Raw genomic sequence first — 23,123 nt, 5'->3', positions numbered from 1 at the left:
TATGTAGGGGCGCCTGGGTGGCTCAGTTGGTTAAGCATCTGACTTCCACTCAGGTCATGATCTCGCAGTTTGTGAGTTCGAGCCCTGCATCGAGCTGTGTACTGACAGCTCGGAGCCTAGAGATGCTTCACATTCTGTGTCTCCCTCTCTCTGCCCCTCCCCTGTTCACGCTCTGTCCCTCTCTCTCAAAAATAAATGAACATTAAACAATTTTTTTTAATTAAACAAAATCAGGGCTACATCATGATTGATTGACTGATGGATTGATGGTCCAGAGAGGTAAGGTGATTTGCTTAGATGTGCCCAGCTAAGTTAAAACAACTCCCCACAAGTTCTGGCAAACGACGAAGTCTTCACGCTTCCTGAGGGCTTGTGTGTCCCCAGGGACACGTGCTCCGTGGTACCCAGAGAGGATGGGGAGTAATAGGCAGATGATACGCTAGGTCCCCAGAGCCCCTACTCACGGATACAGGTCTCTTGAATGGGAGCTCCAGGACGCCGGTTGCGGAAATAGTGCAGCTGACACCGCTCACAGTTCTTGCCCTCGGTGTGGTCCCGGCAGTCGTCACACACACCTCCGTGCGCCCCCTGGCTAGCGGCGAACACAGCTGGGTCGAAGTGACAGGTCTCAGAGTGCCCGTTGCAGTCGCACGCTGCAAAAGGACATTCCCAGGGCTGACCATAGGCCAGCACCACCACCATCCACAAGGCATATGCCATGCTAATGCACTAGCATCTCTTGCAACTCTGCAAGATGTTCAGGTTCAGGAAATGGGGAAACTGAGGCCCGAGGAGCCTTGTGTGACTTATTTAAGGTTATATGGCCAGTAAGAAAGCAGAGCAGGGTAAGAATTCAGGCCTCTTAACTCCCAATGTGGAGACTCACCTGAGAATAATGTCTGCGTTGGGCCAGAGAGAGAGACCTTTGAATGGTCCACCCCAACCCCACCTCCCCACCCGACTGCCACCGCGGATCTCCTCCTGGGCCACTGCCTCTCTCTGGGCTGGGGATCCTTCTTTCCCTCCCTTGTGCAGAGAAAGGCCCTGACTGCAGGGGCTCCTGTGAAGCAGGGAACCAGATAAGTCCTACACAGGACAAGACCAGTGGAGGACACAGAAGATAGAGGATCTGAGGTTACCATGAAGCCATGTGGCATGAGAAGCAAGGACCAGCCTTGGTCCCTTCAAGCCTGGCTGAGGAAAAAGTCTGGGGAGGCAGAGGGCAGGTGCAACCTAAACTCTCTCCATCCGCACAGAGCAAGGAGAGCTCACATTGCAGGGGTGCAATTAAGGTTAAACTTAAATAATAAAGAATAGACTCTCCCTGTATCCCAGGTGAGATCATTGAGGCCCAGAGGGGCCAGCACCCCAGCCAGTCACTACAGGGGAGGAGGTGAGTTCTGGACCATACGTTGGCACTCATGGGGGTCCTGGTCATCTGCAGGTCTCCAGGGCTGATTGTTGTAGAAGGGTGCACAGCGTTCACAATTGGGGCCGGCGGTGTTGTGTTGACAGACACAGATATCGTGGACCTGGAAAGGGGGCCACCAGCCATCAGGAATAATCATCAGAGGGATGTCCCAGAAATGGACCTGCCCTCTACCCACCCCACCCCCACCACCACTCAGGGTCCAGCTCAGACCCACCCCCCCTCCAGACTTCACTCGGCTCCAGTGACACTCTCAGCTGCCTGCTTGTGTGCTGGGGTGTGTGTGTGTGTGTGTGTGTGCGCGTGCGCGCGCGCGCGCACGCACATGCTCAGATGCATGTACCTGCCCTCCTATTCTAACTAGGTATTTAAAAAGCTCATTCTTTGCCCTTGAACATCCCCGTGAGACCCAGTCCAAAGCAGCACCTGGAAGGTGCCCAGACACCCTTATTGGTAAACTATGGTTCTGGAAGCTTGTGGACCCTCTGCAGATTTATATTCCAGCAATCTTTGACTGCGGCTGATTGTCTAATGGGACTGCTATGATGAATTGTTACCAGACTTATTAAGATATAAAAATAGAATAGCTATTGTGTGCTAATTGTCTTCCAAATTAAGCCCCACACCCTCAGCCTGGCATTAAAGACTCCTACCATGTCTGCTTCATCTTTATTTCCCACTCGGAACAGCACAGCCAACCTGAACCTCCAGCCGCGTCCTGTCCAAGCCCTGCTTTCCCCCACCTCTTAGCCTTTACTGATGTTTTTCTTCCTGCTTGGAATTCCCTTCTTTCTCTGGTCACCAGTAAGATCCTGCCAGCTAGAATGGCACCTTCTTCCCCAGGCCTCCCTGGTTCCCCTAATTCCGTGGATCTCAACCCTGGGTGCAACTCCAGAATCATGTGGGAAGCTTTTTAAGAACTACCGTTGCCAGGCCCAACTCGATCCAGATCTCAAGGACAAGGTCCAGGCATTGGTACTTTTTAAAGTGGTGATTCCACTGTGCAGCCAGAGTTGAGAGCCCCTGGGGCTGGTGTGCCCTATCCCGCCCCTACATCCCACAGCATATTGTATTCCTCATCTATCAGCAATCCTGTTCTGCCTGGGTTCTGCTCATTTGTCTCCAGGCCCTAATAGATGACACATTCCTAGAGCTGGTGTCCCCTCTGGCCAACTCTGCAGCCCTGGGTAGAGGCTGGCCCAGAAGTGGGAAGGATGCAGCTGGCCAGAGCTCTTTTCACCTGTATTTCCCTCTAGGCCCTTCTACGTGATTTCCTAGTGCCCCTCCATCACTAGGGTAAATGAGCTCCCATACGTTAGTAGAAGAGCTGAAGCTCCAAAGAATAGAAATGACAGCTTCTTCTGCTTCTGAGCGCAAAGTTGTCACTCTACGGATGCTTCCCGTGTGTGGTTTCACAGCAAACCCCCAAGGTTGCTGGTGAAGTTGGAGCTTCCCTCTCCCATCCCTGATGCATCCATCTGACTCATTAGTCAGATGGTCTGGGGTACTCTTAGCATCCACGTTAGACTCTGTTCTCTCTCACCTTCCCTGTATCTCGCCACTAGATGGGACTCTAGAGTCCCCAAACCAGTGGCTCTCCACACGGGCAGTGCTGAGAATCACCTGGGAGCTTTAAAAACCAATAATAAACTAGGAGTATCTGAGGATGGAGGTCTGGGCACTTTCTTTCTTTCTTTCTTTTTTTTTTTTTAGCTCCCCAGGAAGTTAAAACGTGTAGCCAGGATTAAGCAGCATCACCTTAAGCGCCAGGCAAGACCCACAGATTTGCTTATGTGTAACTGAAAAACAAACCATTACAAACCATAAGGCAGGCTTAAAGAAGTGCTACAAAATTCTGATCTTTGAAATAATAATTAGACTCTTTTTCAGTATTGCTAAAAGGTTAAATACCCAAGTTTTAAATTCAGTGCCCTCCTTGTTTTATAGGTGCCCCAAGAATGTCCTCAGTCTGCTTTGGTCTTGCTCTCTCCCCTCAGCCCTTCCCACCCAGGGCTGTCACCTGCACAGCGGTAGAGGGGCTGGAAGAGGCTCCAGGCTTAGGGGCACAGCGGTCAGCGTGGCCATGACAGAAGCAGCTCCCCTGTAGACGCAACTGGGACACTGCATAGTAGGCGCTGGGGGCGTGGTAGCCTCTCTGGGGCACAGGGGCCAGCCTGGTGAAGTTGATTCTCAAGTTTGTGATTTCCCCCAGCTCTGAGAGGGGGAAAACAACACGGAGGGAGGGGATTGGGGAAGGGAAAATGAAGAAAGGAAGTTAGAGGCAAATAGTCTCCTAGGGCAGGACAGATAAGGAAAGAAATTCTGATCTCACCATCTGGTCTTCCCTGCCTCCATAAGGTTGGTTATATGAGGGGCCATCCTCCTCAGCCCTCAACCCTCCCCAGCAGGAAAGACCCCTGCACTCCAACCCAGGCCTCCTGAGTCTACCACAGAGCCTGATGGAATAAGCAGGGTGAGTATTAAATCCAACCATATTGACAGAAATAGGAAAGACCAGGCAATTTCTATGTCCCAAGTTCCAACCAACCAACCATGGCAAGTCCCAAGTTCCAAGTTTTGTTCCCCACCCGCAGTGGGGAGAAGTTACCACACTGACCTTGAATTTTTTGACTTTGAGTTGCTGGAATCCCAGATGCTAAATCCATGATGTTAAGTTGAACCTACAGAGAGATGGAAAGGGAAGGCCTGTGGAAGAGGTAAATGGGGTGCCCCCAACGCCCCTTTCCACCAATGTTGCACCCCGATCAGACTTCTCTGAGGCCCTTCTCACCTCGAACCTGAGTAGACCATGGATGTGAGGGCTGCCAGCTGCACTGAGGGAGCCAGATGGCCACTGGGCCCTAAATGTGTGTGTGTGTGTGTGTGTGTGTGTGTGTGTAGACAACCACACCTCTCCATTTAAAAATACAGATATCCCAAGAATTTCCTGATTTCCTTGGGTCAAAAATAATGGTGAGATATACAATGTGCACGTGAGGGTTTAGGGAATATTAATTTTCCAGACACCTAGGATGAATGAGAAGGTCCAGGGCCCAAGGATTCATGGATGTGGTAACCACACTCTAGACAACCCCAATTTTAACTATGCTTTTCCTCTTTAATAAAAACCATTCAGGGTCACCTGGGTTGAGTGTCAGATTCGATTTCACCTCAGGTCATGATGTTGAGGTTTGTGAGATCAAGCCCTGCATCGGGCTCCACGTTGATCGTTGAGCCTTCTTAAGGTTCTCTCCCACCCTCTGCCCCTCCCCTGCTCATCCACGTGTGTGTGTGTGTGTGTGTGTGTCTAAAAAAAACAAAACAAGACAAAACAAAAACAAAAAAAACCAAAAAACCCCATTCATTGTATGGGAATTCATCTGCATATTCCAGAGTTTTCATATCAACCTTCCACGAATCAGGAAAAAGCCCTGTGTTCGGATCTGGAGTCTCCGGAGTGTGGTTAACAAGCAGATGGGGTCTGCTGTAACCCAGGAGGACTTGCTCCGGGGAAGGAACAAGGCACCGCCCACAGGGAGGGCAGCACTCTGAGCACTGGGTGCCCAGGAGAACAGCTCTGAAGGCTGCTGGAGCCTGAACCAGAGAAGGAAGGACAGAGAACACAGCAGCCCTCCAGCGGCAGCTGCTGGGTGGTGAGAGGAAAGGCAGTCACGAAAGAAATGCAAGAATCTGACCCCAGGTGAGAGGAGTCGAGTCGGGGAGAAAGTTCTGAGCCGTTTCTAGAAGCAGTTTCTCCGTTCCAGCTCAGGGTTAAATTCTGGTGACACAGAGCCCCAGCTTCTACCTGAATTTCCCCAAGGGAGAGGCAGAGGGATTAAACTGAGAAAGCTCATTCTGGTGTTAAACTTTACCAAGGTGAAACCAGAGATCAAATTAAATGTGTGTACTTTGCTCACGTGAATCTAACAACCATCTCAAAGTCCTTGCACTGAAGCAGAGTCAATTTTACCCTCTCCACCGTGGGGACTGTGCCAACGAGCTTGGAGCGGTGGCTATGGAAGAGGGGAAGAGGGCACGGTTGGATTATGCAGGGCCCTAGATGTGGTTTTAAAATATTCCTCCTGAGTAGCAAAGGGGACAAACAGCAGATATTCTGAAAGCGGCCAGAGAGGTCATTATTGGAGGGAGCAGGAAAAACAGCAAGGTGCACTGACATCTTCTCCAGAGGCTGGGTGACTGTGTGAGCAAATGTGATGTCAGGGACCTCCCCTCCCCCACCAACCCGTGCCTATTTTTCCGAGTCCCCTCTACCTACCTTCCCCCCGTCCAGATGCCCATTAGGCCTCTGGGGCAAGGACTGGCACCGAACATCCTGCCAGCTCTGAGGCTGGCCCTGACGGACCCGGGGGAAGACGGAGGCGCAGTCAGCAGCCAGGTACTGGTACACCTGCCAGGTGTTGCCGAAGTCTGCGGACCGCTCAATCAGCATCCCGGCGGGCAAGGGCCCCTGCAGAGACACAGACAGGGTGGGGGCCTGAGTGAAGAGAAGGGGCCACTGGAGAGACAGCATCACCAAAAAGCCTCCTAAAGATGCACTGGTGGTCCCTGAGAATCACAGTGAGGGAAGGAGAACGGGGCGAGAAGGAGCGGGTGGGCTTCAGGGCATCCAGGTCCGACGGCAGACACCCTGGCCAACACTGGAAAGCCCCATCGGGTTTTCCCCAGGGGGACCGTGGAAAGCAGGAGAACGGTGATCTACATTCCAGAAGGCATGATTATGATCCTAGTTCAGCGCACCATGCAGGTGGCCAGGCCAGAACATTCTCCCACGGTACTTCCCACAGTCAGCTGTGAGAGGCCCTCCAAACCTCTCTCCCCACGTCACTGGAGAGGTCTTTCTAGATGACTACTTGACCATGTCACTCCTGCTCCAGGCCCCTCAGTGGATGTGCATTAGCTAGAGATGAAATGCAAGCCTCTCAGCATGACACGTTGTGTCCTTCCACCCTCGGTGGTTTCACCCACTTCTCGTGGCTTTCAATGCGGTCTTCGTGCTGATGGCTCCCAGCTTGGACCGTTTCCTCCAAACAGACCCACAGCAGGCCCTGTCTCCTGTGGCAGCGCACAGCCCCCTGATCTCCCAAGTAGGCGCCACCTGATTTCCTTGTTCACTCTCACCTCAGTTAGGCCCTCCACCTACAGACAGAATGTCCTTTTTAAAACATAAAATGGACTGTGTCACTCCTCTGCCAAAAACCCTAGAATAGCTTCCCACTATTTTTTTCCAGCTTATTGAGATCCTATTGACCTCTAATATATGTAAGTTTAAGGTGTCCAACATGATGATTTTTGACGCATGCACAAATTGCAAAATGAATACTGCAGTAATTAACACATCCAGCCCCTCACATAATTACCATCTTGTGTGTGTGGTGATAAAAGTTAAGATTTAGACTCTTAACCGCTTTCAGGTATATAACAGTGTTGTTAAGTATAGTTACCAGGCTGTATATTAGATTTCCAGAACTTACTCATCTTGCAGCTGGAAGTTTGCACCCTTTGACCAATACCTCCCCATCTCCCCCACCCCTGAACCCCTGGCAACCACCATTCTACTCTGTTTGCTTGAATTCAGCTTTTTTGGATTCCACATATCAGGGAGACCACATGGTGTTTGTCTTTCTTTGTCTGACTTATTTCACTTAGCAGAATGCCCTCAAAGCCCACCTATGTTGTCACAAAAGGCAAGATTTCCTTCTTTTTTATAGCTGAATATCCCATTGTGTATAGATATATAGCTATAGATTACATTTTCTCTGTCCATTCGTCTACTGATGGACACTGGGCTTGTTTCCATGTCTCGCCTATTGTGAATAATGCTGTGGTGAACATAAGGGTGCAGATATCTCCTCGAAAGGTTGATTTCATTTCCTTCCCACATAGACCCTGGTGGAATTGCTGGATCCTATGGTAGTTCTATCTGTAGTTTTTGGAGGAACCTCCATATTATTTTCATTAGTGGCTGCACTAATTTACATTCCCACCAACAGTGCATAAGGGTTCCTTTTTCTCCACATCTTCGCCAACATGCGCTTCTTGTCCTTTAAGACTAGCTGTTCTAACAAGCGTGAGGTGATATATCAGTGTGGTTTTGATTTGCATTTTTCTGATGATTAATGGTGTTGGGCACCCTTTCATTTGCCTTCTGGCCATCTGTACATCTTCTTGGAAGAAATGTCTACTCAAGTCCTCTGCCTGCTACTCTTGAATAAATCCTAACCCCTCACCAAAGGTGAAGGGGTCCCGTCTCCTCACCTCATCTCATGCCCTGTGCACCTCCATCTCTTCAAGCCATGGGTCATACCAAGTTCATTCCCTCCTCAGAGACCTTTGTTCGGGTTGTTTCTTCTGCCTGGAATGTTCCTCCCCCTGGTGGGTTCCTTCTCAATTTTTGTTCTCAGCTTAAATGTCACTTCCCCACAAGATTTTTCATACCTATGCATTCTTCTGCCCACATCCTGCCCACTCTACCCCATTCCAGAATTTACTTTGTTTCCTTCATAAATGTCACCACAATTTCTAATAATTTATTTGTTGGCTGCCTGTGTTTTCTTCCTCTCCGGGAGCCCAGGTTTCCCAGCCTTTACACTGTCCATATTTGGAGTTGGATAATTCCTTGTGTGGACCATCCTGATCACCGCAGGATGGTTAGCAGCATCCCTGACACTCACTAGACACCACTAGATGTGTAATAGTCACACCCACAGTTGTGACAACCAAAAACGTCTCCAGATCTCCAAATATCCCCTAATTGAGAACCACTACAGTAAACCATAGGCCTCCTTGTCTGTCTTGTGCACAGTTGCACCCCCAACACCTAACACACAGGAGGCACTTAGTCATTTGTTGAATGAAGAATGGATGAATCTTTAGTCTACTTCCTCCCTCCCCATTTACATCTGCAAACTCATCTCTCACCAGGTGGTAGCCTTCCACATCCTTACTTCTCACCACCTTATACATATTTTCCCTTCCAGACCTTGTGTGCATTCCCTTGCCCCCTCCTCAATTACATACCTTCTTGCCTCTTGCCTCCAGGCCTTTGCACTTTATGGTTTTTTTTCGCCCAGAATGGACTTTGCCCTTTACCTGGTTATCAGTGGCCTGCAAAGATTCATCTTTTCCTGGGTACATGCTATGACTTACTCCCCAAAGACAGATCAAATTGGATGCCTCACTCTGTGCTCCCCAGCACCTCTTCCTAATCAGAGTACACATCATCTCACTGTTGGTCCTTTGTCTTCCTGACATACACTGAAGCAGCATGACAACCATGATTTAGCTTTATTCATCTTTTTATCCCTAACACCTGGCACCAAACCTAACCTATAACCAGTGTTCAATATGTGTGTGGCAAGAATGGACAAAGGAACGAGTGAGTAATGAAAAAGCAATGTGACTAACAATATCCATCCAGATGAATGTTGCCCTTCAACGCTGTCACCTTTAGAGACTGGGCATTTATTCAGATGATGCTGCCATTTCTCAAAATACTTTTGACCTTTTCTTGAGGAGAGGATCTCAAAGTTAACTTTCTGAGTCAAGTAAGAAATTAGATCCTACTGCATCTTATTCACGGTTCATTCTAACTTCTGAAGATGATTTCACCCTTCCTGATCTAATCTTATTGACCAAGCTTGATCTTTAAGTATTTGACTATTTCTGTAGAAAGAATAAAATCAAATCTTCTCTGAAAAAAAAAAAATGACTCGTGACAAATGAACAAAAATGTTCCCTCCAAAAGGAGTATCTCAGGATGCTAGTATACAAGCAGAATCCAAAAGTATTCTGGGAAGTAATAGCAGTGAGTGAGTAGATTGTCCACCAAGAGGGCTGTTCCAAGAGCACATCTTTCATGGATATGGGCCACTTATTGGCCATTTATTAAACTCAATCTCATCTGCAAAATTATTAAACACATCAAGAATATACACCTGTATAATAATTGACTGGGCCAAGCGGAATTGGTACTTGGCAGAGCTGAATTAATTAGATGGGTCGAGGATGGGGGATGCAGAGAGAAAGTGGATATATATCCACTGCAAGGCCAGGACAGGGAGCCTGGAGATGCCACTGTGCTCCCAGGAGTGGGCCTCTGTTGTCACCATGATAGAGATTCAGGGTAAGTGTCACCTCAGCCTAGGGAAGTGGCGCCTACCTACCATATGATGCCATCACCCTAAGCCTAGGGAGACAAGGACACTGTGCTTCCTATAAGCCCAAGCCCAAATGGCCCAGGGTCCCCCTCTCCCATCCACTGACATCCTTAGGAAGCACACCTTAAAATCCATCATGATGTCTTGAAGCTGGAACCTCCTGTCCAGGTCCAACTGCAGAGAGACAGGATTCACATCTAGAAGGACAAAAAGTAGAAACTTTAGACCAGGAAATTCTACCTTCCCAGCCCTGAAGAAGGCTCTGGACTCCACTAGCTCTCGGAAGTCAGAAACCTCGATCCTCCAATTCTCCTCTTGGAGAGGAAGGGTACCAGCATGCTTTTACTTATATTTCCTACTCAAGATCCTATCTGTCCTTGGCCAAGTTTCCTTCCCATCATCTCTTGATGACCCTAACACACTAAGAGATTTCAACTTGTCTGTTCTACAAGCCCCATTCCTTCAACGAGCTCATTGTAACTAATGGGGTGAAATAAAGGCATTTCTCTCTTGCTCCTTTTACCCATTCCTTGACTTCCAGCAAATTCTTCTAGCTACAGCATTCAAAAGTTCTCAAATACAGAGACGGTAGGTACTGCCTGTTAACCACACATGTCCCACCTCCATAAGAAATGCCTAGAACACCCCAAGGGTTCCCAGGAAACTTCCAGCCACCCCCACGCTGTGGGAGCCTCCACCAGTTTATGCCCTTACAGGCGGCTGGCGCTTACCATTCTGGGACTGCCACCAGCGCATGGGGCCTGAGGATGAAACCACATTCTCCACTCGGTGGCCGTTGTAATTATGAGGCAACCTGGAGTCACACTTGCAACATTTCATCCGCCACTGAGGGACAGGGAGACAAGAGAGCCTTGTGAGTGGGGTCCAGGGAAGACTCTCCCTTACGTCCTGAGAGCCTAGAACATTCCCTCTGTGAAACCCTACCCCCAGGGATCCACTGATTTCATTAATACCCTTGGAAGGATTAGCCTCTTAAAACAAGGCTATTGTCATCTTTGACTTTAATTCTTTTGTCTCCCTCCTAACACATAGCAAAGTGAATAGCAAATAGGTGTTACTGCTAGGAAAGAGATGTGAGGTAGCAGCAAACTCTGGTACAGAACATTGCCTCAAAGAAAAACTTGGAAAGAGTACCAAGAGCAAAACGAAGAAAAGATGAGGGATTTGCATGAATGTAGCATCTTCTGTGTGCTAGGTACAGGCTGGAGAGTTTTAGATCTCATCTGACCTAATCCTGGAGGCCTGGAGAAAACTGGGTTTCTGAGCATGAGGGAGAGGGGACACAGCAAAAAAAAGGACAAGGGAATTTGGAGTTCCATTCCTAGCTCTGTTACCCCATCTTCTAGGCTCAGTTTTCTCCTGTGCAGGTAGAGTGGAGGTTAGAATACAGTCATTCAATCATTCAGCAAATATTTACTGAGTGTGTACTATGTGCTAGACCCCGCTCTGGGCCCTGGAGTCATACTAGTGAACAAAATGAAGACCCTGCCCTCAGAGAGCCAACATTCTAGTAACATTTCAATGATCTCAAAGGCCTTCCAGCACTGACATCTGAGACTTGAGGACCCTTCTCAGGTTTGGCATTCCCTACCCACAGGAGAGAATCTAAGGGTCCCCCACCAAGTGGAACTTTGTAGGTAGGTGGTCCCAAGGCCAGGAATGTTGCAGCCTTGGGGCTCAGGGCAAGAGTTCTCACATGAAGATCGAGGCAGCCAAAAAAGAAACAGCCTCACTGGGGAGCTCCCCCACCAAATCACACCTTCCTTGGCCTGCCCAAGCCCTGGGGTGACACAAGTGACACAAGAACTGAACCCCATGGACTCCACAGCAGGTGGATACCAGCAAGCAAAAGAATAGGGCCATAGAACATGACCCTTGTTCTTTAAGTTTATGTGTGTGTGCGTATGTATGCATGTGTGCATGCACACGTACCCCCCCCCACAGAGACAGCACAACCTTGTCCCAGCTCCCCCATGCAACACAAATAAACTCTGTTTTCTCTGAGTAACCAAGGCACCAAACCTTGTGCCCAGAGTAGAGAACACTATTCGGAGGGCTCCATATTCATCCACAAGTAGAAGCAAGGCTTGGACAAGAATCTCCTTCTGGGTTGGGACAACCGTATCTCCAAACACCCATGCTTCTGCTTTCCCCTAAGGCCTCTACTCACCAGAACCAGGGGAAAGCTCTGGTTTGTCCAAGGCCTTTCTGCTCCTGAACCTCTAGCCTGACCAGGGAAGGTGATAAGCCAATAAGGCTGATGTGATGTCTTAGAACGGGTAGTGTCCCCTGCACTAATTAACGTGACAGGTCAGTCCCAAAGGGATTGAGTTAATATGCTGAGCCTGTGCCTGGGGTTATGGGAACTCCTTGCCCAACGCCCATCCTCCCTCCCCACGGCTGACAAAGCTTGGGACAGGGCAGAAGGAGAAGGGGAGCCAGGAGTCCTGGTTCCTGGAAACTCTACTTCCCACCCCGCTTTCCAGTTCTCACCTGCATATGAGAGAATTGTCACCCATCCTGCTGCTCAGAGGTTTCTTCATCACGACCAAACGTGTTTTGTTAAACAATAATTTTTTGGTATTTAATGTTCAGATAATGGCTGGCATGCATGCTCTGTATGGAGCACTCAATGCCCTGTCCTTTCCTTGCCCAGCTACATTTTCCTTCAGGGTTCAGATCTCCACTTGAAATGTTGGGCATTTATTGTCTATTTATTTGCTTATATTGTTTGTTTACCCTCTGCCTCCTTCTGCTGAACACATATACTCCACGAGGGCTTCCTCTCCTGTATTCCCAGTGCTTAAAAAAGTGCCCAGCACATAGTAGGGCCTTAATACTTAATGAATAGCAAATACTCAATGACTGCTAACATTGTTATTATTACTAAACATTCCCTTACTGCAGTCATGGAGTTTAAAACGAGGGGTGGGGAAGAGAGGAGGTAATAGAACATCAACATTATGTGACAGAGAGCTTACCGTGGGCTAGGTACTGTACCCAGGTAATAAGGAGTATTTTTCCTATTTTACATTTGTGAAAGATGAGGCTCAAAAGGCTAGTGAGTTTTCTGCTGATAGCCAATGTCGGCACCAACACAACACCAGAGAGGGTCCCCTACCAACCCCCCCTCCTCTCCCTCTTTCCCTCTCCCTTCCTCCATCAATGTTGCCCTCTCACTTCTGCTAGGAAGCCAGGTGGGTCCACAGACATCACGGAAGCACAGTAAAGGGTGACAATCTCTGTCTCACTCAAAGGGCTTGGCCTCACCGTGTAGCTGACCATGGGGGAATGTAAGGTGGAGAAAGCACTTTGGGAAGAAAGCTGGTTTCTCAGGCTGACCCAGCTCAGTTAACACAGAAACTGTAGATGTGTCAGTGGCTGAAATAAATACCTGAGCACTTAAAATAATCCTTTCTGGGCAAGAGAAGCCTCTTGCTGGAATCTGACTCTCCTCCAGAATCCTATTTTGGTCCCTGGCAGTGAGCATGCCCTTCTCCCCACTCTGCGCAGCCTCTCAGGGGCAAACTTTTCCACTCCCCATCCTCCGTCTACACTCAGCACATGTCCTGCAGAGAGACAAGGGCCAGCTGCCTTCCGGCCGCCTGTCACCAGAGCTCTCTCCTCAGCTCTGCTGGGACCCGATCCCAGCCTGTTCCCCGGCCAAGCGAGCACCAGAAACAAGGCTCTTTCTTTCCTCGGGCCTGGGGCACAGGGGCTAGAACAACTCAACCTGGAACTGAAAAATGACCTTCATGGTCCCAAAAGATGAAATATTATGTAACTATTAAAAAGATTGGTCACAGGAAGTTTTCAATGATATGGGGAAAATGCTTACCATATTTTGTTTTATGAAGAAAAACAGTTGGGAATAAATGTATATAGGTCATGATCATATATATATATACACATATATATATGATGTATACATATATCATATATATATATCATATATATGTTTAAAGGAATATAATATAAATATAAATAAATATAATATAAAAGGAATATATATATATATTTTAAAGGAATAGAAAGTGTTTGGAAGGACATATACCAACAGATTAGGTTGAACAGATGAAATTACTTCAGCCAATCTGACCTACAAAAATGGCAATGGCATGCAATTTAACCTAATATATCTGGGTAATAGGACAATAAGGAACTCTTTTCCTTATATGTTATTCTTTAATAATTTTAAACTTTAGTACCTTGGAGATACACACACACACACACACACACACACACACACACACACACACTTTTATGCCCAGGAAAGTAGACATTATAAAACTAAACAAACTAAAAATCTCCAGGGTGTTCAGTATGGGCTTTTTATCCTGCCTCCTGGCCCAGTCTTCGGAGTCAGCTGGGGGTACCCAGTGCCTGCTCCACTTCCCTTCCACGTGTGCAGACACTGATGGAAGATCAGATACCCTCGTGGGCTTAAAACCTACGTGCTGCTTATCCTAGTAACATAGCTAAAGGAGGGATTTATTACAATCCTTAGAGACAGGCTAAGCCAACAGGCTTGGGCCAGGTATTTTAAGTAGCTCTGCTCGTCAACTAGCTAGCTGGCTGGAGACCTGAAATAGAGCAGCTTATGGCAGAAGCCCATGTGAAGACAAGTTGCTAACTTTCTCTTTTCCTCTGTATCTCAGTTTCCCTTTCTATCTATTCTTGAATGCTTATATGAGTACGTGTATAAACGTGTGTGTGTGTGATTATCAATGCGAGGTTCTTCCCCTCATGTGTGTCAGGCGCTTCCATCTCTCCCAGAGGTGGAAGGTCTCAGCTGCAGCAGCCTCCCTCTGGGGTCGACTAGTGAGCATTCTCCTGGCTGCACGACCTCAGAGACGTGGCAGTATTATCAGTTCAGCCTGTCAGGCCTCCAGCCAGTTTGGCTCCTACTTACTCTCCATCTGGAAAGGTTGGGCCTCTTCCCTCATCCTAGAGCTTTCTAGAAGCTCAGCAGTCTGGGGGGAAGAGAAACCCTCCCAGAGAGCTAGGGGGAGAGCAAAGGAGAGAGCAAGAGCCAGCAGGAGCCTGAATCACAGTGGAAATGGGTGGGAAAAGGAAGGTAAACGCAAATCAAAGCTCTGTGCCTTTGTAGAACACAGAGCTAACTCCAGGGGGAAATAGGAAAACAGCCTCTGGTTTTCATGGCCCAGTTCCCTGCCATGAGCAAGCCAGTGGCTGCTTGTGTCTATCTACGGAGATATCATCAGGGTCATGGCTGCCAGCCAGGGCCAAAAGAAAGGAAGCCGAGACCAAAAAAAAAAAAAAAAAAAAAAAAAAAAAAAAGAAAGAAAAGAAAAAAAAATCCAGCTGCCTGCAAGAAAAGACATTCTCTCCACTTCAGCTTCCCCATTGGTAATATGCAGGGGTGGAATGAGATAATGAAGTTCCCTCTTGCTCTAACATGCTATTAGAATTCTTCCCTACTCCAGCTTATCTGCTCAGAAGTTTAAAAACACTCCAAACAAGAATGCAAAAAAAGGAAGAAGAAAAAAAAAAGACACTGACCAGATGCTGTACTAGAGCAATACTCTTCTCAGCTAAGTGGGCAGAAGAAGGAGCCCTTAAGGTCATTGGTCAGCAAAGCCTCCATTAAACCCCACTGGGATCCAGAAGCCTCAGCCTTTCTACATTCGTGGATATTGCCAGTAAAGGTCAAAAGTTGGGTTCCACTATGGTGCTGAGTGGGAGGAAAGCCCCAGTTCTATAAAGCACTTTCAACTTCATCTTCTCTCATCATGAAATAACATCTTCACCAAAGCCTTAAGCACTGCCCTTATCACCATCCAAAGTAAGTTCAGTAGGCTGACTTTCTGAAGCTGATTAAAGATGATGTGCACCACACACCCAGAAATTACACTGCACCAGGCTCTCTCCTGAGCACTGTGCATACATTATTTCCTTCCATCCTTCCAAAATCTCTGAGGTAGGTATTTTACATTAAATGATGGGTATACTCATTTGACAGATAAGAAAGCAAGTCTTAGAGAGTTAAGAAATGTGTCCAAGTTCATAAAGCTAGGAAGAGATGAAGCAGGGATTTCTGTCCCAAAGTATCTGCCTTTAAATTTTCTATTCCTGTTCTGATCCAAGGGACACAGTGGTGACTTGGCAGCCACTGGCAGGGACCAGAGTTGGTTGTCAGGATACTCCCTCCCTTCTTCCCTGGAAAGGACAGCCTCAGCCCCAGCCTGGACCTTTACAGAAACAGAGATATTTCCCTAAACCTGAGTGCAGGGAATCCTTTGCCTGTCTGGACCTCTGTAGGCTCTGCCAGTAACAATGGTTCCTATAGCCTCCAAAGACAAAAGTAGGTCTGCAAAAAGTAGGTCTGCAAAAGTAGGTTGCCTAGAGACTTCTAGAGACCTGAACCCCAAAAGCAATTGAGTGAGAGACCAGGCCAGCAAAGTTTGAGGCCACCTGGTTGGTCCAGGCCTTCCCATCACATCTTTCCCTTCTCTTCTGTACTTTTAGCCCACAAGCTGTGCTTCCCAGCCCATAACAACCAGGCACCCAGAATCTCACATTCCACCAATCCAGGTTTTTCTTCCTTCTGTTAGCAACATTATCCCCCAGTGTCCCTATCCATTTCCTTCTAGCCCTCAAAACTTACCCATCCTGGGTTTCACTTTCTTGGAACCCTTTTCAAAAGCCACAGCTCATTTTCTGACAAGCAAACCCTTGTTGAAATATAAATGGTTGATGATATGGTGCCTTTCCCAAGAGCGTCTGTATTTTAAACAAGGAATTCAACAATGCTTCATCCAAAAGAGTGAATCCCCAATGGCAGGAGCTTTGGAAGCTTCAGAATGTCTGAGAGCTTCTGGGAAATGGGAGGGCAGACATTTTGGTTAGAGACAGTCTCAAAGTCTTCTGTGGGCACTGGATAAGGATCTCGGGATATATATGAACATATCCTCTGTCTACACATTAGCCATGCCAAAGGTTAAGAAAACAGACAATTGTCAAAGAAAGTCAGTGTTTGTTGGGGTTTGTGCATGTGGGTGTGGGTGCACTTACATGCCTGTGTGCAAGTGTGTGCCTGTATGTGTGTGTGTGTTGGGGAGGAGGGGATGTGAACTGGCTACTGCTCTTCAGCTTGTTTCCAAGAGATCAAAATGACAGCTATTTCATTTACACAGCTAATTAACCTGAGGTGTGCATTATGTAAAACTGTTATTAAGGCAGCTGAGTAATTAAGTTTTCCCCAGAAAGGGAGGGAGTGGGAGATAAATAAGCATTTAGGGGAGCAGACACAACATTGGAGGAGCCATTGTCAGAAGCAGAAATCAGGGCTGGGAAGCTTCCAGGCAAAACCCACTAGTTTCTGGGGAGCCTGCACCAGCCCAGAGATGATCACATAGCATGGCTCAGCCCCTGCCAGTACTTGCCTGAGAGAGACCATGGGGAACCTAAAGGGTCACACACAGCCCAGCCATCTCTGAGAAGCAGGCAGAGATGCTAAAGCTAAGCAAACATGAAGGCCAACTAACCCAACTCCTTTATCTCGCAAATGGAGAAGTGGTGGTCTAGAGGGAACCCATGGGCTAGTAAGGTTCCATCCCTAATCTAAGTGTCACAGCTAAGATCAGAACCAGAGAGTCCTCACTACTGGTCAGGGTGACTTCATTGACCATAATTGTCTCCAGAGTCTCCAACAGTCCACTGCAAATCAGATTGGGAGCAGCCACATGGAAGCAGAGTGGGCTGGCCCAAGGATGGGTTGATTTCCATAAGTATGTGAGTGTGTGTCCTAATCAGGGAAGAAATGCTCAGGAGTACGATTCACAGATGAGGCAGCCTTTGCACGCAGACACAGGTGCCAGTAGGCAGGTGTGTAAGGGAAGAGGGGATGGAACATTTAGCATCTTGCAGACACTAGCCATGGTCACTTGGCTCATTCCTTTGTACAGTCCTCACAACAACTCATTGGAGTGGGTGCTGTCATTACTCTCATTTTTCCAATGAGGAACTGACGCTCAGGGAGAGCACAGAAGCAAACAAGGATAAGGGGGCAACACAGATGTTCTTGGAGCTTTAGGGAACAGTGAGTTTATCCAGAGGTTAGCTAGGAGCTAGAGGAAGGAGAGCGAGGAAACAGGGCCATCCTGGTAAAGAACAGCCTGGGCCCAAGCTTAGATAGTTAAAGGTCAGGACCAGAGGGGCAAAGTTGGGGGTGGGGTGCCATAAGGCCAAGCTGACCAAGTCCTATGTCCATTGCAAGGGATGCAATATGGATCCCAAAATCTCAGAAGCAAGCTCTTGAGGCTGATGGGGTTTAGCTACTGAGACCAAATCAGGGAGAGGAGGTAGGATGCCAACAGGCAAAGACTGGCACACAAAAAAGGAGCTACACTCTGAGACCAGGAGCTGGGAGAGACAATTTTGGAACTGGAAGGAGTCCCCACTGCTCCTGCAATTCCCATTCCACTGAGTCCCTCTGGGGTGGACAGCAGGGGAATGAGCAGTGCAGAATGTCCAAGAGTCATAAATCTCCAATGAGAGCTTGCATTCGTGCCACATCAGTGGGCAGGCAGCAGGTGCTGGGTAAGGTTGTAACTGGCTCAGGGCTCGCCATGTCACAGAAATAGAACAGAGGCACTAACCAGAAGCTTCGACTTAAGGCAGGTGTGTATATCAGGGCAGGAGCTGGTAGAAAGGGGTAAGGGGGAGAAGGGGGAGGGGAGGGCACTAGCAGTGAGGTTCTGCATCATGTCTCATCTCCAGCCAGGGCTGGCCAGGACACCCCCCATCTCTAAGTACTCAGAAAACTCGACACCTGTGTGTTTCCATCAGAAATTTGGGGTCCCAGCACACACCCAGGCCCTCCCAATAGCTCACAGAGATAACAAGTGTCACCACATGAAGTATCATGAAAATAGATTGAGATAGTTTATATAAACCTTTTACTATGATGTCTGGGACACATAATATGTGCCTAATAAATTATAGCTGCTATACATACCATTTGATAATAGAATAAATTAAACTTAAAAACTGGAATTGGAACTCAGCAGAGTTAAAACACTGATTCCTAAGTGTCATCACACAGCCACCACAGCACCCAGTGTGTGTCTTTAGTGTATGTCTTCATGGCTGCCACCCAACAGCCTCTAGGAGGTGAGACAGGTAAGAGAGAGGATGAGAAATGACATAAAGGAGGAGTGGAAGGTAGGGGTAGAGAAGCTGGTTTTCGACAGTCAGCTCATTTCCAGAGAAAGTTGGGGCCAGAAGCAAACCTGCAGACACTTTCATCTAACACTCACTCATGGAAGAGGAAGGAAGTCTTGGAGAGGGGTAATATCTTGCCACAAGTTAGTGGCAGACCTGGGACTACACATTGCATTCAAGATGCCCTATCCTCTACTCTTGAAAAGAGGTTGCATGGCTTTATTCCCCCTTATAGAAAAGAAGAAAAAAAAGCCAATCCTTCTCAACTTTCACAGTGGCAAAATAGCTTATATTTATCCATCCCCAGGGTTGCAAAAGTCTAGACTTCTCTTTTGCAAGCACCACTTTGCTCTCAGGGGGCTATTTAAGAGCAGGAAAGGGAGTTGGCACCCTGGGCATCTGAGAGAGGCATAGGGCAGGCCAAGGTGAAGCCAAAAGCCCAAGGCTTTGGGGACAGAGGCTGTCCAGACAGGGCTGGGGTTGAGGGGACATGCCAGGACAGGGGCTCTGACTTCTCCTTGCTTCTCCTTCCAGAAGGCAGGCCAGCCTGAGGAAGGAGGTCAGCAGAAGTCTCCCTGAAATTTTTAGACATACCCTAGTAGCATGATATTTTGAGGGTGTGTAGGAAGGGGGTGGCTAAAACCATTCTGTTGCCTAGAAAGCTCAATATTTCCAGGTCCCCTGATGCGTGTGGAGTAATCTGGGCCCACAGGGAGTACTTGTCTTATGCTGACCATCTTACCCAACACTGTCAAACAGGGTTTCCTATATCCAACTGGGTGAGCAGCAGAAACCACAGCCATCTCTGTTCAGTGCCTCCAAAGCCACTACTCAGTACCATCTGTCATTAAAAGTAGCCAAGAGAACACTGGTGACAAGAAGGCCAGGGAGGCCCAGAGGCGGTATCAGATGCCACCTCCATCATCCCAAGGACAAGGACTGTCTGGAAAGAGGACACCACAGGCTCTCTGTGAACCCGAGTCTCTTTCATGGCAATCAATCTCTCTTACTCCCCTTCTGTCTGTTTCTCTCTTTCTCTCTTTTTCTGAAAAGACTAGAGATTCGAGGAAAACCACTTCCTCACCCACTCCTTTGTCCAAATCTTTGTCTTTGGGGCAGAAAGATGGCCAAATGAGACTTGCAGCTGGGAAACAAGAAAATGCTAAGTGATTTCAACCTTGGTAAACATAAGGCACCAAGAATGATCCCCACCTTATTAAAGAGAAAAGAAAAGACGAGTGCCTGGGTGGCTCAGTCGGTTAAGCGTCCAACTTTGGCTCAGGTCATGATCTCACAGTTCGTGGGTTTGAGCCCTGCGTCAGGCTCTGTGCTGACAGCTCAGAGCCTAGAGCCTGCTTCAGATTTGGTGTCTCCCTCTTTGTCTGCCCCTCCCCTACTCGCATTCTGTCTCTGTCTCAAAAAATAAATAAACATTAAAAAAAAAAAGTTTAAAAAAGAAAAGAAAGCCAAAGTTCCTACCACAAAGGTCCACAGGCATGTAGAAGAAAAAAACCCACAAAAGCTCTTTTAAAAACTCAGTTTCCTAATCAGGCAATGTCAATTGACAGGTCCTAGCGTTTGAGTTTCTGGATTTGTTCAGCTTGTGTTCTGACTTATCAGCTGAGCTGCCAAACCTCCTTTCTGGCCTCATCACTTCTTGGTCTATCCTGCTGATTTATGTTCTCCAACAGCAGTTGGGATGTTTCCCACTTTGCCTGAGTGGACCAACGAGGCTGAGAGGTAAGCTGGCTCTTCATACATGATAGTTGCAAAACACAGAAGGTAAACTCCAGCTTATAATCATACATTGTTCCGCTAGCTCTGTCCACTCATATCCCAACACTGGCCAAAGAAATGGTGGCAAACGAGCAACCATGGCACAACTTAGCTCATCCCACAGCAAGAACACAACCCAGAGCACACATCCCCCCACCTATGCTCCATCAGCCTTGACTTCATCCACCACAGACATGTTAAACTCTACATACTAAAGGATCGATACTCATCCCATTGTCTGTTCTCAGGACTTGAAAACCTGTCCTGCCCATGCCCAAGGACTGGGGAGAGATTTCAGTTTTACAAGCAGAAGAAGAAAAGAGCCATCCCGCTAATTCTGAGTACATTTTCTCTTGCCCAATGAAGGAGAAAATTCTGTCAAGGCAGTGATCTGGCCTTATATGTTTCTTGCATTCTCCACAGTGCATGAAGCTGGGGATATACCAAGTACATTCCAGGCATTCTGTGAACAAATGGCAGACTCACACACAGCCCAATCTTGCCTTTTCCAGCCCTGGAGGCCATGGTGGTAGGGCCTACCTCGCCATACTGGGTGCAGTAGGTCTCAGGCTTGGTCAGTCCACAGGTGGATGAAGCATGGAGAAACCGGGTCCTCCCAATGAGCAGGTCCCCAATGGGTGGATAGCAGGCCCCACGGGAGCAGGCTTGCTGGGCACACAGGAAACTGGGCAAGACTGAAATCACAAGGGTGCTAAGATACAGCCTAGAGAGAGGAGGGTCCACCAGGCCACCCAGTATCCCCCAGGGAAGCATAAATCAGCTAGACTAGCATGCTCCCACTTGGTGGTGGTGGTGAGGATTGCAATCCTGATGCTGCTAGGTAAACAAAACAAAACAAAACAAAACAAAACAAAACCCTGATTTCATGTTCCATAACCCATAACTTAAAAAGGAAAGGAGGGGAAACACTGGCAACCAATAACCCTGGATGATCCTGAAATGTGGCATCCATATGTGGATCCATATGTGGACTTGTAGAGTCAAGTTGCAGGCACATGCTCAGCCACCAGGACATACTCCTCAATCTCTTCACTTGCAGCCTGGCCTCTGTCAGCAACCAGAGCAGGGCTGGCTGCTGGCCATTTGTGCAACACCAGGAGATGCCTGCATTCTTTCTACTCCTTTATCTGCAAAGTTGACCCAGCCATACTTAGTGAGTGCCCAGTTACAGACCACTGTAAAATCAAGCCATGATGGCTCTGGAACCAGCCAGAGTGAAAGGCTAGGAAATTAGCTGTGCAGAGCACTTGGGAAACCATGAGCCACCCTCAGGTAGAAATAAGAAGATCACTTAGGAACCTCTCATCTTCTCTAAAGGCCCAAATGAGCAGGGAAACCTTATGGGTGCCCCAGTAGACAAGTGCTCCAAGCTCAAGGACTACAGGGTGACAGATGATGTTCGTACTTTGGTAAGCTATCCTCTTACCCATGGCTGTCACCTCCCTGCTATATAACAGGGCTTGGAAAGACGGGAATGGATACTTACCAAAACCCAGGAGTAGGAGTGGCCTCATTTTCAGCCAATAGGGGAATCCCCACAGAGGACCTCACCTGGGACAGAACAAAGCACCTTGGATTTAAAAAATCCATAAAACCTCTGGGGCATACTAGCCCCTTTTACCTAGGATCTTGACCTAGGATACTTCCGAGCAGCAGGTACATTTGTAGCCAAAAGCTTGGAAAATGTCAGAGCCCTGAACCCATGTCTGAGCTGGCGTGTGTCTCACAGCATAACCTGGGAAAATGCCATCACCTCACAGACTTCGTCTTCCCCCCCTGAGATGGAAGGGAAAGAGGCTTGGCCCTACCCTGCCCACACAATCGTGGGGAGCAGAAAGGGCTGGGCCCTTTGCAGAAGAGGAGCTATAGAGGCCTTGTTACTACTCCAAGAAACAGAGTTGGCCTTTCTCAGGGCTTGGCCCAACATCCAGGCCCAAAGGTGAGTGGGTCAAAGTGACTGAGGGCCTGGAAGCGAGCTCTCTCTGCCACTGCCATGGTCTCCAGTACCATCCAGGCCACCCTAAGGGTGAGACTGTGGTGGCCACAATTCTGGGCTAAGCAGGTAGCTGGGATGTGATGGGAAGAAAGGGGAGCCTGGCAGAATTTAAAAAGTGAATGACAATTTCATCTGAACTGAAAGCAACTCAAAATGTCTCCTATTTTGGCCTGGGCTGTGCAGGAGGGAGTCCCCAGAATGGGGATTCTGGAGGCTGAGGCTGGATACTCAAAGGGTCCCTCTGGGGGACAGGCAGGCCTACTGTGCTGAGGCAAGCCCCACCCCAGCTCAGGCAGTACCCAACTCTGTCTTCGTTTGGATGTGTGCCCTGCTCCAGTGACAGCCACAAACTCCCTTGGCTGGGGTGGAAGAATGAGGCGGGGGGTGGGCGTATGTGCAGGACAAGGCATGGCCACAGAGGAACCTGGGGACGCTCCTGGCATTTTTAAATTATACATCCTAATTCATCAAAATTGTTTTCCAATCCCTCCCAGAAGATTCAGGGGCCCCAGGAGGA

General features: G+C 48.1%; 1 protein-coding gene across 6 annotated transcripts in view; it reads right to left on the bottom strand.

Annotated features, from left to right (window-relative positions):
• The window catches only part of LAMB3 (laminin subunit beta 3), a 61,591-nt gene that overhangs the window by 13,834 nt on the left and 24,634 nt on the right, over nucleotides 1–23,123 (bottom strand). For all 6 annotated transcript variants that reach the window (XM_047840759.1, XM_047840757.1, XM_047840758.1 and 3 more), the window contains 9 exons: nucleotides 22,097–22,161; nucleotides 21,130–21,284; nucleotides 10,338–10,452; nucleotides 9,730–9,803; nucleotides 5,706–5,897; nucleotides 4,047–4,110; nucleotides 3,450–3,643; nucleotides 1,412–1,532; nucleotides 465–653 (listed from right to left, as the gene is read on the bottom strand). In XM_047840759.1, the coding sequence (XP_047696715.1) occupies nucleotides 465–653; nucleotides 1,412–1,532; nucleotides 3,450–3,643; nucleotides 4,047–4,110; nucleotides 5,706–5,897; nucleotides 9,730–9,803; nucleotides 10,338–10,452; nucleotides 21,130–21,284; nucleotides 22,097–22,124 (1,132 nt within the window). In that variant the 5' untranslated portion in view covers nucleotides 22,125–22,161. The remainder of the gene's footprint in view (nucleotides 1–464; nucleotides 654–1,411; nucleotides 1,533–3,449; nucleotides 3,644–4,046; nucleotides 4,111–5,705; nucleotides 5,898–9,729; nucleotides 9,804–10,337; nucleotides 10,453–21,129; nucleotides 21,285–22,096; nucleotides 22,162–23,123) is intronic.

Source organism: Prionailurus viverrinus, chromosome F1 (genome assembly GCF_022837055.1).
Source record: "Prionailurus viverrinus isolate Anna chromosome F1, UM_Priviv_1.0, whole genome shotgun sequence".
Taxonomy (NCBI): Eukaryota; Metazoa; Chordata; class Mammalia; order Carnivora; family Felidae; genus Prionailurus; species Prionailurus viverrinus.
Note: the sequence above shows the minus strand (reverse complement) of the source record. Positions and strands in the feature narration are given on the sequence as shown.